General features: G+C 31.9%; 1 protein-coding gene across 5 annotated transcripts in view; it reads right to left on the bottom strand.

Annotated features, from left to right (window-relative positions):
* Nucleotides 1-17,758, bottom strand: part of dlg1 (MAGUK family member discs large 1) — a 58,588-nt gene that overhangs the window by 10,424 nt on the left and 30,406 nt on the right. For 3 of the 5 annotated variants that reach the window (XM_088201097.1, XM_088201098.1, XM_088201099.1), the window contains 2 exons: nt 15,388-15,459; nt 1,445-1,477 (listed from right to left, as the gene is read on the bottom strand). In XM_088201097.1, coding sequence (XP_088057223.1) covers nt 1,445-1,477; nt 15,388-15,459 — 105 coding nt within the window. Of the gene's footprint in view, nt 1-1,444; nt 1,478-5,796; nt 5,876-15,387; nt 15,460-17,758 lie in introns of those variants that run through there. The other 2 variants (XM_088201100.1, XM_088201101.1) reach the window with 2 other exon arrangements.

The raw sequence follows: 17,758 nt of genomic DNA, 5'->3' as shown, positions 1-17,758 counted from the left end.
GTATATAGTTTTCATTACAATATATGGTAAAACATTCAATACAAGAATAATTATTTATTTATTTTTACAAGCAGAAACATTAGTGCATATTTCATATAATACGAGAATGAGTCAAACGAAAACTTTAAAATTATTAATACAAATCTAAACACTGTACCAATAATAATAAAAAAAAAAACCCAATTTAAGTAAAACGCTAAGAAGTTACTCACAAGTGATACTAGTTGCCATGTAATTTGCCAGTATACTAATGACTTAAATGTTCAGAAGCTGGCAGCACAGCAAAATAAAGATAACTATACCATTAGACACAATTTAAGGAGAGGCAGTGTTTTGTTTTGAACAAATGAACACTTAAACCGATTGAAATCATCGAAAAATAAATTTGCAGCAGTGTGATACATTTCTGTCACTCAAGTGTTTTCAAGCGGTGTAGAAAGTTCCAAAAAACATTAATTGTTTGAGACTCAAAATATTAAGTATCAAGGTGGATACATCAGGGTCGATTGTAATAGTCACATCCGGATGATTACCACATCTTTGAACCTCTTGAAGAGACGATGGAAGGATAGACTTTCTGGAATACATGCGCTCTATATGCACCAGATGACTTGTGTAGAATGTAAAGTACACTACATAGAAAAATCATATAATTGTGTGCTCAGTTATGAAAAAATGTTTTAAGGTTTTCATTTGACTCATCCTTGTATAAATTATTTATATAATAATAATAAACCATATTATGCAATTTGACGACATGCAAAAATTGCAACATTTGAAACTTCAGTTGTTAGATAAATTTTGAATTTTTTCTACTTTGAAAATTTTAGAATTCATATCCTTTTATAATTTAAACCTAACTTCAAAAATATAATATTTTTACAGATATTCTTCCTACAATAAACTGATGGTCAGTGGACAAAAATCTAATATTGATCTTTTTGTCCCCAACGATTAGAAAAAATATTTGCGGTAAGTTCTTGCGGGTGAAAATAAAATGACTGATACTTATGAATGAATTACTAATACACTTCCTCTATATTATGAAGATATTGAATCATTCGACTGCCACTTTTTAGGCATATATTACATCTGACAAAGGATAAATTACAGATGATTACATTAGCTGTCTACAAAACAGACTGAATAAATATAGGAATTGTTTACTTTTAATTCCATCCAATGACACACCTCGATGATAAGGTTTCAATACATAAAGGCCAATATTAAACCGATGATGATATTACGTCCATCGATAATTTACAAAAGAACTTTATCCAACAACCTATTTATCAAAGTTGATTTTAAATTTAATAATGCAACGTGGAGAACGACAATTTACACTAATATTGTGTATATAAAATAAAAAGGGTTTAGTTTTGGCAATTTTGTTTATAGGTCTTTCAAATCATATTTCAAATACGAGTATATGCAATTATCGCACCTGTTTCATGTCTCCAGCTGGAGCGAGGTGAGCCTGAAATGTTTAATTATTCTTTAACTTCATACATGTTTGTATAAATAATATAGAAAATCAATTTATAATTCGACTGCAATCTATGACTAATCCAACCATAAATGGAACTATAAAAAAATTACAGACACTGTACGAATAGTAATTAGCAGAAATAGGTTGATGTTACTCATATATATCGCGTATAACTGTCAACATTCCGACAATGACGCGAAATTATTTGTAATAAAAAAATATCTCTTTAAAACGTTCAATCGTTAATGATATAAAAGATAAGAAGAGATTAATAAAATAAGTCTATGCCCAATCAAATCCATGACCGAACACCTCCACTCACCGTATCCAAATTAAACAAGGAAGACACCTTCCTGAACAGCCCATGGTGGCTCGACTTCTTTTTCCGTCTTTCAGTCATGTCGGTTTCTTTAAGACAATCCGCGGATCATGACACGATAGCGAAGAACGGCATGCGTGTTAGTCACAAGTCACATTTCTGCGCTAGACTTCTTTGTTTTTTTTTCTATTTATTCACATGCAGCACACCATAACCTTGGATAAATCACCGAGTCGAGTTTTCCATAACTAAAACCATAAGTTCACCTGAGAACGATTCCAAAAAACCATGATCGGTGCACTTATTAAATCTGTGATTTGATTAAAGATGACATGAAAAAGAATATGACATTATTAATTAATAAATTAGTAATGAAGCGAGAGTTAATTTCGACGAAAGACGGTAAAGTGTGATAAATAACTAGACGCGCGCGAATCTTTTAACGATCGAAGAATACAATTAACGCCTTAGTCGAAACATTGCCAAACCAACTTACTGATAAATAAGGAAGATAAGACAGTTAAAAAAGCGTGTTGATAAGATATGCAAGATAATTAGGGCTCGGTTTACTTTTTTTTAACTATAATTACAGTATTTAAATCAGATTAGATGTAAAACATCGAGATAAAAGCATTTTTTACTAATGAAACTCTCTGCATCGTAGAAACTGTCAATCAATTTTTGTCAACAAAACCACATTTTATATTAGTAAATTTGGACACACTAGGAGTCTCGATAATGTAAACAAAGTTATAGAAATTTTAATTAGCATGACATGCGAACTAGTCTGAACATGCCTATTATTGATTTGGGATATTGGTGATTTAGTTTGCTTCGGTTTCTAGATATATTTCTGCATAGTTGTGATCATTTTAAAATCATAGAAGACACAGTAAATTTACAAAGAGCATTAATTTTCTTCTTGTGAAAAGAAGATAATAAGACAAATCATTCAACGCTTGCAGGCTGCTTCTGGTTGAGTCTGTTGAATCAATTGATTTGAATAAATATAACGGTTTTAAAGACGATAAGCACCGCAAATAATAAAATATTAAAATATTTCAAAGAAGAAAATATTGCCACTGTGAAAAAAATAATGATAAATAATTTATGTGTGACCATTTGGAAGATCACTTTAAAGAAAAATTGATGAGATTCTACATTACTGTTTAGAAATAAATACAATTTTTACTTGTTGAGACCAAATCGGAAAATTCATCGAGTAAACATCTGTCATTATTTGCCTAACAAGTAAAATTGAAATTATTAAATACTACCTCATCACCAAATCCTAGTGATCACCGCTTATTTGGAGAAACAAAAAAATCACTGCAGTTCAAGATTTTTCGGTATCTTGACGTAGTGAAATGAGAGATAAGTGGAAGGGTAAACTACTCCAGAAAAGTACTTCGAAAAAGATTTTATTTTTGGATGGAATTGCATTGAAAATGTTAAAGTTCAAGCAATTTCTTATAGCTTTTTAAGCTTTCTTTTTAGATATTACAAATCCATAATTTTGAAAAGGGGTGAGATGAGAATGTTTGTTGAAACAATAATTTCATGGCTCACCGTATTTTATAGCAAATTTAATTTCATGCTAAACTTTTATATTGTATATTGTTATTTTTTGATGACTGCTCTCTGTACTAGAGAAAAATTAGCAGCATATTTACTAAATGATTGAAGGCTGTCTTGTGAAGTTCTTTTTTACAACTAAAATATTTTGTTAGTAGTATTTTGACAATATTTTATCGTTTTTCTTTAAATATTATATTGGTGATCTAGTGATTTTGATCACCTGTAATAGATATTTCTCCATAAAAAAACAAGAAGTTATGGCATTATCGATGAGCACTAAAATTAAATGTTCATCAATAAAGACATAATTATTTTAGAAGAAAGCTTTGAATGATATACATCGACTATGGTTAATATTTCTGTGGCTACTGTCGAACGAATTAAGAAAAAATATTAAGTAATGACTAATGTGGCAGAAAACAGTCTATTAAACTGCTTGGAAAATAGGAGAAAACCCAGAAGAGTCCTTAATTTAACCATTAACTTGGCAGTAAAAGATTTGAAAAATGTAAGTTTAACCGTTCACTTCATATTAACAGCACATAATTTCAAAAAAGTGACTTGCTTTGTGTTGTGTTGTGTGATATATTCACAATTAAAGACTGGTTTCCAAATAACCGAATACAATTCTTATAAAATCAGTACTCACGAAGAAAGGAATTGCATCAGAAATAATTACTATCCAGGCATTCAGGAAAATGAAGTTGAGTGCATTGAAAGTATGCTATTGTGGATAGAAACAGTCATTGCTGCTAAAGGTGTAATGACAAAATATTGAGAAAAGAGATTTTGTAAATAGATCTGTAAAAGAACACATATTTATACCCACTGGAAAAATAATAAATTTGTCACTGCTGTGTGACTAGATTCTGCAGGTCTAGAATTAAATTTCAAATAAGATCATAATCAATGAATTTAAAAATGGCATCAAAATATAGTCAGAATTTAAACCATCTTTAGGTCGGAATAAGAATCAAATCTTAGTCAGAATTTTATTATTAACCTGGTCAAACTTATATTATTCAGCGTCAAAATAAATATCAAATGGTTGGAATAAAAATAGCATACAATCAGAATAAAAATATATAATAGAACAATCTGAATTAAAATACAGAAAAATCGTGTGAATGAAAAAAATAATACAACATTTATAAATATATTATAAATGGGTAATAAATTATTTATTTTAGAAATATCTTATAAAATATCTCGCTCGCACCTAAGCTGTTAGACAGGTTAGGGGCAAGCGTCAGAAAAGTGAACACCCCATTAATAACTATCAACGATTTTATAATAGTGGAAAGCTATATTTACCATTGATTACTTACTTATAAGTTGATCAAAATTTATATTTAAAAACAAAGCTGACCAGAGCTGTTGATATGCAAATGACAATGACAGTTGTAGCATTATTTAGCGTTACAGCAATAACAAGACAATAACACTATCGGCAACTGAATAAAAATAATTTGACTATCTGTCAAAATAATTCTTACCATTTAATATAAATTTCAACCAACAATATAAATTCTGACCATCTAATATTTATTCTGACTGCTTATATTTTGAACTTTAAATATAAATTATGACGAAAAATATGAGCCATTAAAAAATGCTGTTTGTTTAATAAAATGAATTGTACTGAAGATAACATTTAATGGAAAAATATGGTCGAAGCATCCGAAGACAATAAATACAGTTGTCATATGCATATTTGACCGCGAACAAAGTAAATAAATACTTTTGTTTATAAAATATAATTAGTGTAATTTCACAATCGCTATACATTGGAATTGCGCATTTAAAAAATATATTGATACAATAAAACAGTCATAAAAAAGTAATATTTCTTTAGTAGTTTTTAAATATATATAATATTTTGAGCATTCGCGTATTTATAGTAATATTAAAATATGATGACTACAGAAGTGATCATGTTGGTTGATGAATACTTGTTCACTTAGATTTATACACACCGTAGGCTATTACTACACTATTTCTAACAATAGCTTTCTTTATAAAACATACCTTAGGTTGAAAATACGCAAAATATATAAATAGACACAATCTTCGGCTATTTTTAGTGATGTACTTAGGAAGATTAATTTCACACAATCGGAGCAAGAATTATGACAGTTTCACATAGATGCAGAGATTTCAACGCTAGGAATAGACTATGAAATCATCGTCAAGCTGGAGAAACGATGTAAGCATATAAATATAAACCGTGAACTAATTGATGTCGTTTCAAGGCATAAATCATGAAAGGGGGGTTGACGAACATATTGAGGTTAATCCAATATGTATAAATAACAAACGGTCAGTTAAAGGGGTGAGGGGTGAAGAGCGCGGGGGGAGCGTTCGGGGGCGCAACGGGAGGTCCTGTGGGACTTCGCCGTCGAAGAATTACGTTTAGGCGTCGCTGCGTTCACATCCGAGGGCGAAGGCGTAGCCTCCGCGGCCGCTGGCGCCGAACGCCGGCTCGGATTGAAGGCGGGGGCCGGTCGCGCCGGTGACGTGGGCCTCCGCGACCGGAGTGGGGAAACTTCGCCTATATATAGTCGCGATGACGCGGCCGCTTCGCCATACCTTCCGCGCGGGAGCCAACGTTGCGACGCTCCTTAGCTCCGAAGCGAGCCGTCACTCGGCAACAGCCGTAAAACGTCAAATCGCGTCCATTGAATTTTAAAAATTCTATCATGGCCGACAATTCACCTGTAAGGTGCGCGCCGATTAGAAAAGGAAGAAGCGTCGATTCGATTTCAACCGACGAGGGAAGAAGAAGAGGAAGTTTGAATTTGAAAATAATATAAATACGAATCTGACGCACGCGCAATGGGCGGCGGCGCGCGAAACACGGCGTTACAGGTGGTGTACGCGCGCCCGCCGTGCCGTCGAGAAGCGCGGACGACGCCTACCTTTCGGTTTGTTTATCGCGGGAAGGCGAGCCGTCCGTTGTTTCTCAATCGACGGCCGCGCGTTTGTTTTCCATTGCCGTGTGAATTTATCAATCGGAGATCTAGGTCGCACTGCTGTTACTGTTAGTCTCCATGAGAAAAAATAGCGAACGAAGCGCTACAGCTACGACGATCCCCTAACTCGGAACGTTCCGAGCCTTTCAAATTCTTACAAATTGTTCAATTGATTCTGATAATTTTATATAAGATAATATAAACTTATCAGTAGCTATAATCGGGTTAAACAAAAAATATTTGATAATTAAAAAAATAACTTTGGACGTACCGTTTAAAACACTTTTCAATTGAGTAAAAATCAACCGCTACTATACGGGTGTTTTCAACAGTAGGATCAATCAAGACAAAGTTAAGCACCAATTCAAAACACGAAATGTATTACTCCACTTTAGTCTTAATTTTTAGCAACATGTGAATTAATATAATATTTAAACTCTCATAATATAGTATTCTTATAATCCACAGCAGTTTTTTATTACTATTATACCCATAGAAACAGAGCCAACCCAAATTCAAAGCAATTATTTTACGAAATATATAATAAGTTTGGATTTGTTTAAACAAACAATGTTCTATTAAAATATGCTCGCTTCACAACTGGCTGCTAGAATTTCGAATTCTTCGTTCACTTCGTTGTAATTACAAATTCTTCATTCACTTTGTTGTAATTCTAACAACCAGGTTAAAGCATCTGCGATCCGAGGAATGGTTATTATGTACAAATGCTCCTTTTTATATTAAATAACGTATTTCAATTATTTAAACTTTATTTTAAAAAAATAGTATGGTATTTAAAATCGTATAACCGGATATTAAATTATTTTTATTCGATTTTTTTATATCATGAAAACCGGACGATCTGGTTAACTAACTTGACTCTCGTCGGCTGCGATGAAATTGGATTTCAATTTTTTAGTACTGCTTATTCAAGATTGTCACGTGCAGAGCCTTCAAAATATATTTTAAGATCATAGAATTAAAAAAGATCGCGCTGCCTTAAATACGCTTAGAGATTTTCCTTAATAAAATAATGAGAAAATTTACGTTGCAAGATCAATTAAATTTCCGACTGCTGGAAATAAATCTGTAAAACTACTTAATTATCCAAGTGCCCTAACAAGCTATCTATTATCAAAACTCAATCAGTAAAACAGCAAAAGTAGTAGCAAAATTTTAAAATAATCAGAACCCCGATGTATAATTTGTAGTTAAATATCCGAAAAATTCGGGCTATAAAGCCAAATACTCTTTATAAACACGCTAATTAAAATTTTAATAAAGTCTGCGAGATCATAAAGGTATATCACCTAGACTAAAAATTATAGTTATCAAAAAATTTAAATATTTGTTGGACAACGTCAAACATAACATCAGCACGGAAGACCAGTGGTATAAGTTGGTGACTAACACCTGAAAGAATTGTGTTCGAATGCCGTAAGGAACAAATTTCATTTTCAGAATGATAACTATTTTTTTTTATAGTTATCATTCCGATCGATCATCACAGATTAGAATTTCCTAGATGTTCCTAATCTCACGGATGAATAGTTAAAATTAAATCATGATTGGTCGTACTAGTAACTATTGATTGTAATCTGTAGTAATAGTTTATAATTGAAAATAAATATATGTCACTGATTTCAAAACTTTAATTTATTCTAGTTTGTACCCATTATGTTAACGCTTGTCATGTTGAAACGGATTTAAATAAATAAATGTACATAAATACTTATAGTAAAATTGTTACCACCAAAAATTGAATGCCGCAAAGTATTTTTTCAGATCCTTAGCGGTCCGCAATGCGACTTTGACGCTAAATTGAAAACGTCCCAACGAATTAACCACAAGGCTCGGTAATCTTTTCAAAGCTGACTACAAATTTATTTAAAATTAAATTTAAAACTGAAGCGTTTAATTGGCTACATACCATAACATTTTTTATATATTTACTTTAAACTAACACTTTCTTTAACAAAAATATTGAGGTTCAATTAACCGCACAAGGCAAAATTTGACGTTCCACAAACAAACTTGTTCTTGCAATCATGTGGTTTTGTACTAAAATGTAAGGATTTTGTACTTATTAACAGTTTTTTTAAATATAGAACATAATAAGAGCCATTTCGCTGCGCAGCAAACATTTATGGACAACGGGCCGCGATCGAAAAATATGTACTGCATTCGGCATATGACTTTCGTTGATTAATTTGATTTAATAATAAGTACAAATATATGTTATAATAGCATATTTAAATATAAAAATATAAATAATAAAAAAGCTAAATATTTTCCATTTACCATTATTATTACCAGTTCATTGATTTATATCTATTGTGTATATATGTATGTACCTATTGTAGACATAACTTTTGTGCAAAGTACCGGAACGCACTGGAGGGCCGTTCCGGATGGCGAAACTCGTATATGATTTTGTTTCAGAAAAATATATAGGTATGACCATGTGACTCATTCCTCAAACAAAATTTAACTGATTTTGCAAAACCTATGAATATTTGTGCTATAACATAAAGCGGAAATATCTAATAATAAACACCAAAAAGTGTAGACTACTGAAATAAATAGTATTATAATAAAATATATTTGTTTTAAAAGTTTTAGAGACCAACCAAACATCCGATATCGAATTCAGGAAGTTTCTATAAAATCTAGCAGTTATCAATATAAGCAATTCATTTTTATTGAATTGGACTTGTTAACTTTACTTCTGTGTGCTGTGTAGAACATACATGATGCTGTTTATCTTTAAGAAATTATGAAGTCGATAATAAAAAGTACATAAATGTTCAATAAACAAACAAATAGTGCACTTTCTTAATTTGCCTATCCCATTATAATGCATATAGTTCGCTGATTTCACTATTAAAAATAAAACTTCAGAAAACAACTGTGGGGGGGTTTCAACCACTGGCACAATCCGTTATAATTTAAAGTTTGTCACTCTAACTACCATTTGAACAAATGAAAATAATTACCAATAGTCTCCAAAGTTGGGCCACAAACAGTATTTCACACAACAATGGAAAAGAGATTTCGTGACCAAACAATTGCGTTTATAATTGTAAATATTGCACGAAACACCTAACACATCCGTCCCAAAACATTAATAGCCGAAAAAATACTCTTTGTTTGGAAGGGACGAACGCTAGGTAATACATTTTTACACTGCGCATAATATTATTGTTCTTCGATTCTTTGGGGACCGATCGCCGAAGTGGCTATATGGATCGTTTATAATTAAAAGCATGAGCACATTTCATGAGTGTGTTCAAGAAGCGATGCAATTGGCTCGCAACTATTCTCATCTGCGCTTCGCCAGAGCTGTCTCGAACCAGCATTATAAGAGATGGGACACTTAGTCACAGGCAGAGAGACGCAGAAGCAGACGCCACGGAGTTACAGCAGCGGGGATAAGCAGATATGAGCCAAGAGACCGCATCGACACGTGAGACATCAGCGGATCGGCAAAAGAGCATCGCCAGAACATATCACGACAATCACAGCCGACAATAATACGAATCGACCTGCCGGCGAATTCCAAGACCAACCATGTCGCCTGATGTTGTTTTTAAAATAAACTGTCACCAGCTTTTTCTGTGTCCATTTGACTGAAAAGTCACACCTTTTCGGCCTAAAACCCAAAACAAAAACGGAAACATAAACGCAGTGCAAGAAATAAAATAATAGTTGTAAGCTTCTATGAATAAAATGTTTATTTTATTAAGAAATATCTCTCAAGGAAAATGTGGAAAAACTTTTTAACGTACAATATAAGACATTCGTATTTAAATTATAGGGTTACTATGCAAAACGTATTTTATTCCTTGGTTCATATACATAAATATATCAGGATTACTTTGTGTTTGCAATGAACCCAGTTTCAAAAGTTTCGGTCGGTCTCTAAAAGATTATACAATAACTCGACTTTTTCAACTTTATTTTTAGCATTTTCTTTTTTCTGACTTACTTTATAATTTAATTTTGACATGCCCAATTTTCGATTTACCATAATTTCCTTTTCGTTGATCGATTCGCTTCTTAATTTCCGATTGCTTTCGCAGATTATAAAATATCCCTTCAAAAACATTCATACAGGCATATAACCACAGTCACTATAAAAACCACGTATTTTTTTGCACAGAGAAAGTGTGATGAAAATGTTTAATCAAGAAAGTCGCGAGAGAGCTCTCAAGATTAAAAAGCAATCAGCGCTTGTCAAACGTATGAGAAAAACGCCTGAGATTTTTGTATAAAGATCTCGACTTAAAAAGCTCACGTCATAAAGATTAATAGCTACATTCGCTATATAATTAATCAACATAAATTGAATTTCACATATACTACGGTAATTTTATTGTCAAATTTTAAAAGGAATTTATTACATTTTTTATTACCTACATAAGTGGTCATCCTTTTCATCCTTTCAGGCTTTTATTTTTAGCTTTAATCGCAAGCCAAATTAGTTATAATAAGACGAAGCTTAGGAGAGATATATTTAGTATTAGACTCAGTCCGGCTAAAAGCACAAAATTCAATATATACTAGTCGGTTCGAATATAGGTAAAAAATATGCTTAGCGAGCTAAATGAAACCGGATACGGCCCACGGGCCGTAAGTTGCTTTTCCTATACTTAATCTATTTCATACGGAAATCTAATTGAATTGTATCTGTCTGATTGCGATAGAAATCATCACGTGTTATTTATCTTATTATCATTAAAAAAATGTAATAAATTCTTTCTGACTGCATATAAAAAATACATACATACATCAATATGAACGAAGCTTTCTTCAAATATCATTAATTCATAGCATTCGTGTCTTCCTCGTACAAAAATCGATTTCTAAACAACAATATTGTCAACGTTTCCACCATCGCCTGTCCTATCCTGCGCATATACATGATTTAATATATAAATGCAATTTAATATTCAATGAATCACGTGACGTCCGTGTGATATTCTCAACTGTAAATCGGCGTAACGTGCATTATTGAATTGCTTTCGACTTACGCTATCGATTCTTAAAGTGGCGATAACGTAAAGCGAAATTTAACAGAAAAGCGGAAAAAACAACGCGTGAGTAATCAACGGAGAATGGTACCTTATCGATGACAAATTATTTCATTTCTAGAAAAACGATTGATTGCTAGTCATAGTTACTTAAATAAAATAAAAACATATCATTGAATAGATGGTAATTGGTTATAATAAATTATATTATTAACTCATTTTTTATTTAAAATTAATATATTATATGATGCAATACATCTATGATAGTATATTAATAATACCATTTTTACATCCTACAACAAATATCATATAAAACATATTATAAAACAATCACAAGAAATAAAAATAAAATCAGTACTAGTTGGGTACATATATTTTTATACCACTAATTGAGGGCACAGCAGCACGACACATTTTGAGAAAAAACTGATCTCAACGATAAAAAAAACGTAGGTTGAAATGAATTTATATATTTTACGTAATACAATAATCAATACTGTGCTCATGAATATTGTATATAAATATATGTATGTATTACATTTTTATAAATAAGGCTCTCTGAAGACTTCTAAGAACATACATATATTCCAAGATTCAATTACAAATCTGTTTATGTTTACAAAATACATGTGTATCGTACATATATAAAATAAGTAACAAAAACATAAAAGAACCATACTTATAATTTTACAATAAATATGTATATATTTATATACATATCTGACAATAAATATAACATAAACAAATACTGTTGCGTTGATGCAATTATATTTTAATAAAAAACAAACATAATTTTTCATATCTAGTTATTTTGATGCAGTTAGGTTTTAAAATATATAATAGCCTGGTACACAAAGTATATATTTTTTACGTTGTTTTCATTAGGCCGGCCCGAAGAGAGACGTCATTCGTATGCGGGCCGGAACGGAGTGTTCGAGCAATTTGCTTTGTCATGTTTCAAATTAGAGGATCGATGTTGCTACTATAATGAAACTTCCGCATGTAAAAGATATATTCAGAAAATATTGATAATGTAAACGAATATTTTTACACGGTTAATAACAATATAGTTCCCCTAAGTAGTGTTTTATATGCCTTCTAATTGAACGTTGCCATTAAAGTATATGATACATAAAGTACATACAGTAATTATTATGAAAAGAGACATTGATAACGATATCGTATCCATAATTAGTGCTTTATATGCTTTCTAATTGAAACATTTTCCAGAACTGTCGCCTATAACCTAAGATGCACATAAAATCCATTAAGGTATATTGTGATTATGTTGGGTGGTATAAATGTATTATAATTTACCAATATCTTCACTTAGAATATCTCTCTAATTTTCAATATATATGTATATCCCAAAATAACTGCTCCCCACTCGTGAAAACATAAAGAAAGAATTTTTACTGCTAGATACATACCTAATTTTTTTTAAAGCATAGATATCACAAAAATTAAATTGTTTAATTATTCTAAAAAATACATTGCATCAACGCAACCGCATCGAACCAAAACATGATTCAACACAGTAAATACACACTTCCAATGTGGGCATTTTAGTGTCCGAGTGACCCAGTTCGCCACTTTCGACCCGTTTTTTCTATACATACCTCTCACAACAATGAACTCTTATCGATAACGTAAAACAATGATAACTTAGCCGCCTACTCAAGCGACTGCTCCATTTCGTCAAATACATACACAAATTAATAAAAATGCCATATCATAATATAATACGTGGTACGTGTAAAAAGTACGCGGATCAGGCCCGGTCGACCGACCGGATGACCGACCCGGTGTCAGGTGAACTCTGTGTGCGTAACTGATCTGCCCGTTGCACGGTGTGGTGTTGTGACACAGTGACTGGCTTTAGTATATATAAAAAAATGAAAAGCGTGGCTCGAGTCCGCGTGCAAGTGCCCCCCGGCGGGGACGCCTCGGGACCGTGTACAACACTGAAACCGACGTACCACACACCAAAAATAAAATAAAAAAGAAAACACAAACACGGAAAAGCATGCGCGCACACGTGTGCAGGGTCGCAAATTGGAAAAGTTGATGGGATAGCGATACTTTGGTTTTGAATATACTCATAAGTATGTATACATAGACGAGATTTTCTTACATTTCTTATAATGAATGGATGCCCATCACAATATCTAATAATCAATATAGCACCACAATCGTTTCAACGAAGAGAGAAAAGTGAAATCGTCTTCACCTGTGGTGCAATTTTCCTAAGATATGTGCTTTTGAAACTGTGGCTCTTAAGTTCTTAATTTTAATTAATCTTTCTCTTTCAGATCATCACCTTACTTTTATCTTTCTCGGTATTGATCATCTACAAAACATTTTAATCTTCGTTACGTAAAAGATGGCATTTAAAACTACATCTAGTAAGCTCACAGAAAATAAATAATAAGCAAAAGACTATTTAACTACTTTATTTATATTAAAATTCTCAAGTTTACCCTTTTGTATGTCTGTCTATAATATATATTTACTAATAAACTTTTTTAGTTTTTGATAAAAAAAATACATACGTGACAGCAATATTTCGATTCAATTACAGCGCTACAGTCTAATTAACTAGGAACATTAATTTTTACAAATTTATAACTCACAATAAATAAGTAGTTATATTATTTTGATATATTGCTGTATATACTCGAGTATCTCGACATTTTTAAACTCTGAAGGTATTTATGTAGATCTAACATATATCTCTCTTTACCTTCGGTTTTCCAGCTTTTCTCAGCTCAGAGCCGATATAATTAAATCAGTTGCGATTCAGCAGATTTGCGCTATTCAAACGCTCGACCTCGCTTATACACGTACACGAAAATTAAATACTTGTTTTCAGAATTTTCCTCTCGAGTATCTACGTCTTTGTCTTGTGTCTGTTTAGCTAGCAACGTTTTGCAACGATCTATCTTTAAAACTAGTATGTCGACGTCGTTCATTTGCTTCAATATCAGGTTGCCATGCTATGCATGCGGCCCCCCTAGGGGTTGCGTTTTCCGAGGGCGACAAATTGACTCATATTGGATTTTTTATAAAACACTAATTTACTTTCGCTCAGAGCACCAAAGTGAATTAATATTCATTGCCGTATTACGAATTTTCAGCAATCGCGCTTGCTCAATTTTAAAATCAGATTGATATCTGATACGTTATTAATAACAATGAAGTAAAACAGAGATACGCGATAATGATTTATCTTTTAGTAAGTATTTTTTTCTTAATTAGAACGTAATATTATACACAAACACTTCTAAATATAGGGAGGCGTACTAGAATCCTTTCGTTCTCTATATAACTTTCGAGTGGTTTCCTATCTTTAAAAATAATATATCTTCGTAACCGTGTGTGCCAAATGGCATATTCCAATCATCATTTTTTATAGTGTACTATCAGTATATACTATAATATGGGACCTTCTACTGAATTAAAAATTTAATATCTCAAATTAAACCATTTGGGATTTAAGCATAATTTATTAACCACTAATATATCCTTCTGGTTTATAATTATTGCATCCTAATACACATCAGAATTTTTTTTTATCATTCGTTATTGCATTTTATCTAAAAGTAAGGTTTTGATTATATTATCATATCAAGTCACTATATAATAATACAATCATTTTATTAAAATGTGAACATTAGTTATTTTAAATTTAATTTGTCGAAACCAGAAGTCCCATCCTTTCACTATATGTATTTCATATTAAAAACGAAGTATCGCTATTAACCCAAGTTGTATGGTACATGCGGCCCTGCACACCCACGACGCACACCCACAACGCTACACGCACGCACACTCGCACGCATACTCGCACACACACGTACGTTTCGACTCGACTGTTCGCACACGTTGAACGTACTCAAAGCCTACATGCAACTTTCGCAAGTACGATTACATCGCGTGGTATTAAAGCTACTCAGTGGGGTAAGTACGGGAGATGGGGTTGTAAAAAAAACTCACCATCGGCTCTTCGTCTCTTTCGGTGTCCTCGACCTCGCGGGGCGGCGACAGGCGCAGGCTCGACACATTGTTCTGAAATTGTGAGAATGCTCGATTAAGGGTGGCGATAAACGTTTGGGCATATCGAGGGTCATCTAAATCGGGGTAGGTGACTAAAGGGTGGTTGAGGGAGGCAGTGTAAAAATGGTTAACCCTACGTTGGTCGTAATGATTTTCTGAATATGATTTAAAGTGTTTTACCGATAAATCTTTTATGATTTGCAATTTCTAAAAATTCAATAAAATCTAAAGAGATGTTTAATCTATATAAATATATTAGATGAATTGTCTGCTTTTATAGTACCTTAAGAAAAAACTTTACCAGCATTGCCAACCATGTCTATGGTAATTTATTCTGTAAAGTATATGTTACATCCTTTTTTTGTTACAGGTTTTTTTTTTGTTTCCCTAAAAAATAAATAAATACCCAGGTGGATGGCTTTTGCCAGGAACTGGAAAAATAAATATTAGACACTGTATCCTATTTTGGGTGTGCCTGCTGACTTAGAAATTCAATTGCTCTTAGAAAATAATTTCTAAAAATTAATGATTGATTTTTTGAACGCCTGGAAGAGTACCGTATTTCATTAAATAATGATATATTATAGTTTATACTGTAACAGATGCAAAAGCGCGTCATGGTACGCGTTTGAAAACCTGTCTCGCCAGAACACCAATTGTGCATCGCTTATGGAATTTACCTCGCCATTTCCAGAAGTCCTTTACAAAAAGACCTTTATGAAAAAAATTGGGAATGGAGAAAGATTTTTTATAATAACCAGTTTAAGGTCTAAAAATCATCAGCGATATAAAGGTGTTTTTTATAGAGGTAATAGAACTCTAAAATGAAATAAAACAGGTAAAAATCGTGTTAATTGCCATAGTATTGCCTTTATTGGAAAGATAATTTTATGCACAAAAATAGGTTATAAATAGCACGAAATAGAACTTTATTGTATAGATTGTAAAATCAGGTGGAATAGTCGATTTTTGGAATTATAGATTTAAAGAACTTTTTTGTGACATTCAACGAAAATGACAGAAATTGTTGAAGTTTTGAAACCTTTACAATATAGTTGACATGATTCCAAAGACTGATCAGCCTATGCAATTTTATAATTCGCATTCCAGAAATTGACCGAGCTTAAATTTACATGATAATTGACCTTAAAAAATGTACAGAAAAATTAAGACAAACAAATCGAATCGATGCACTGAAATATTTATTATATCTTAATTTATTTGATGCCAATAATTACTATATCATGTTTTCAGTATCAACTCTTAAAACTATTATGTAAAAAATTATTTTTTTAATAGATTAACTAAAGTGCAAAAACATAATAGATTACAAATTTCAGAGCCACTTGAAACGTCATATATTGGATACTCTTAATTTTCTTATCAATTGAACAAGTGAGAATGAAACAGCAGTTACAGGATGCAATAAAAAAAATTATAAATGATATATACTTTAAAATTAAATAGTTTCCAATGGAATTGCAGCGTCTGGGCTCAAGACTTGAGGTCCAAACTTAAGATTCTGGAAAGAAATTGTTTATAGAATGAAGTAGAGTGCCACTACAAATAATAAATTTGGAATCCTTCGAACCGACCTTCTGAAAGGGCGTTTTCTGGAGCAGAACTTTTTGTAATTCAGCAAAAATCAGACTAAGAGATTACCTTAAAATATTGTATATTAAATATGTAAAACATTATTTTGTGTATTTATACACAAATATGTGCACCAAGAAAAAAAACAATATATTGCTTTATAATAGCACGAGAGCCATTATTTCCAATTTAAAAATAATCTATGTAACTTTTTGTTTAAAAAAATACATAAAATTACTAAAGGAGTGGGTAAATATCATCTACCAAATAAAGGCTAAGTAGATATGAGACTTGAAATGCAGAAATGATAAAATGCCTTTAAAAAAAGTCACAAAGAATAATTTTGAAAGTTCTTGATTATTGTCCCAAAATTAGAAGTTTGACTCCCAACATCAGAAATAAAATTACGCTATCAATAAAAACTGATCCAAGACGCATGGGTAAAATTAGCGATCAAAGCTGTATTATAAATAGTTTACATATTCTTATTCTTAAAGTGGTATCATAGTAAGCTTTTCTTGGAGATTTTCTTTTTATTTCATATGTGGATAAAAAATATTTATGTAGTTTAATTATTATTTATTATACATAAATGATTTTACTTATTTATTTACATGTTTATATTGCTGCTTAGCAATATAGCTAGATTATATTATAATTAAACATCGATGCTCTGTAAAATTAGGAATGGCTAGGAAAACAGAATCTAGTCGATTAA

The sequence above is a fragment of the Plectrocnemia conspersa genome, unplaced genomic scaffold (genome assembly GCF_051122295.1).
Source record: "Plectrocnemia conspersa isolate PC_06_02 unplaced genomic scaffold, ASM5112229v1 ptg000013l, whole genome shotgun sequence".
In the NCBI taxonomy this organism is placed as follows: Eukaryota; Metazoa; Arthropoda; class Insecta; order Trichoptera; family Polycentropodidae; genus Plectrocnemia; species Plectrocnemia conspersa.
The sequence above is the reverse complement of the archived record's forward strand: the minus strand, read 5'-3'. Positions and strand labels throughout refer to the sequence as shown.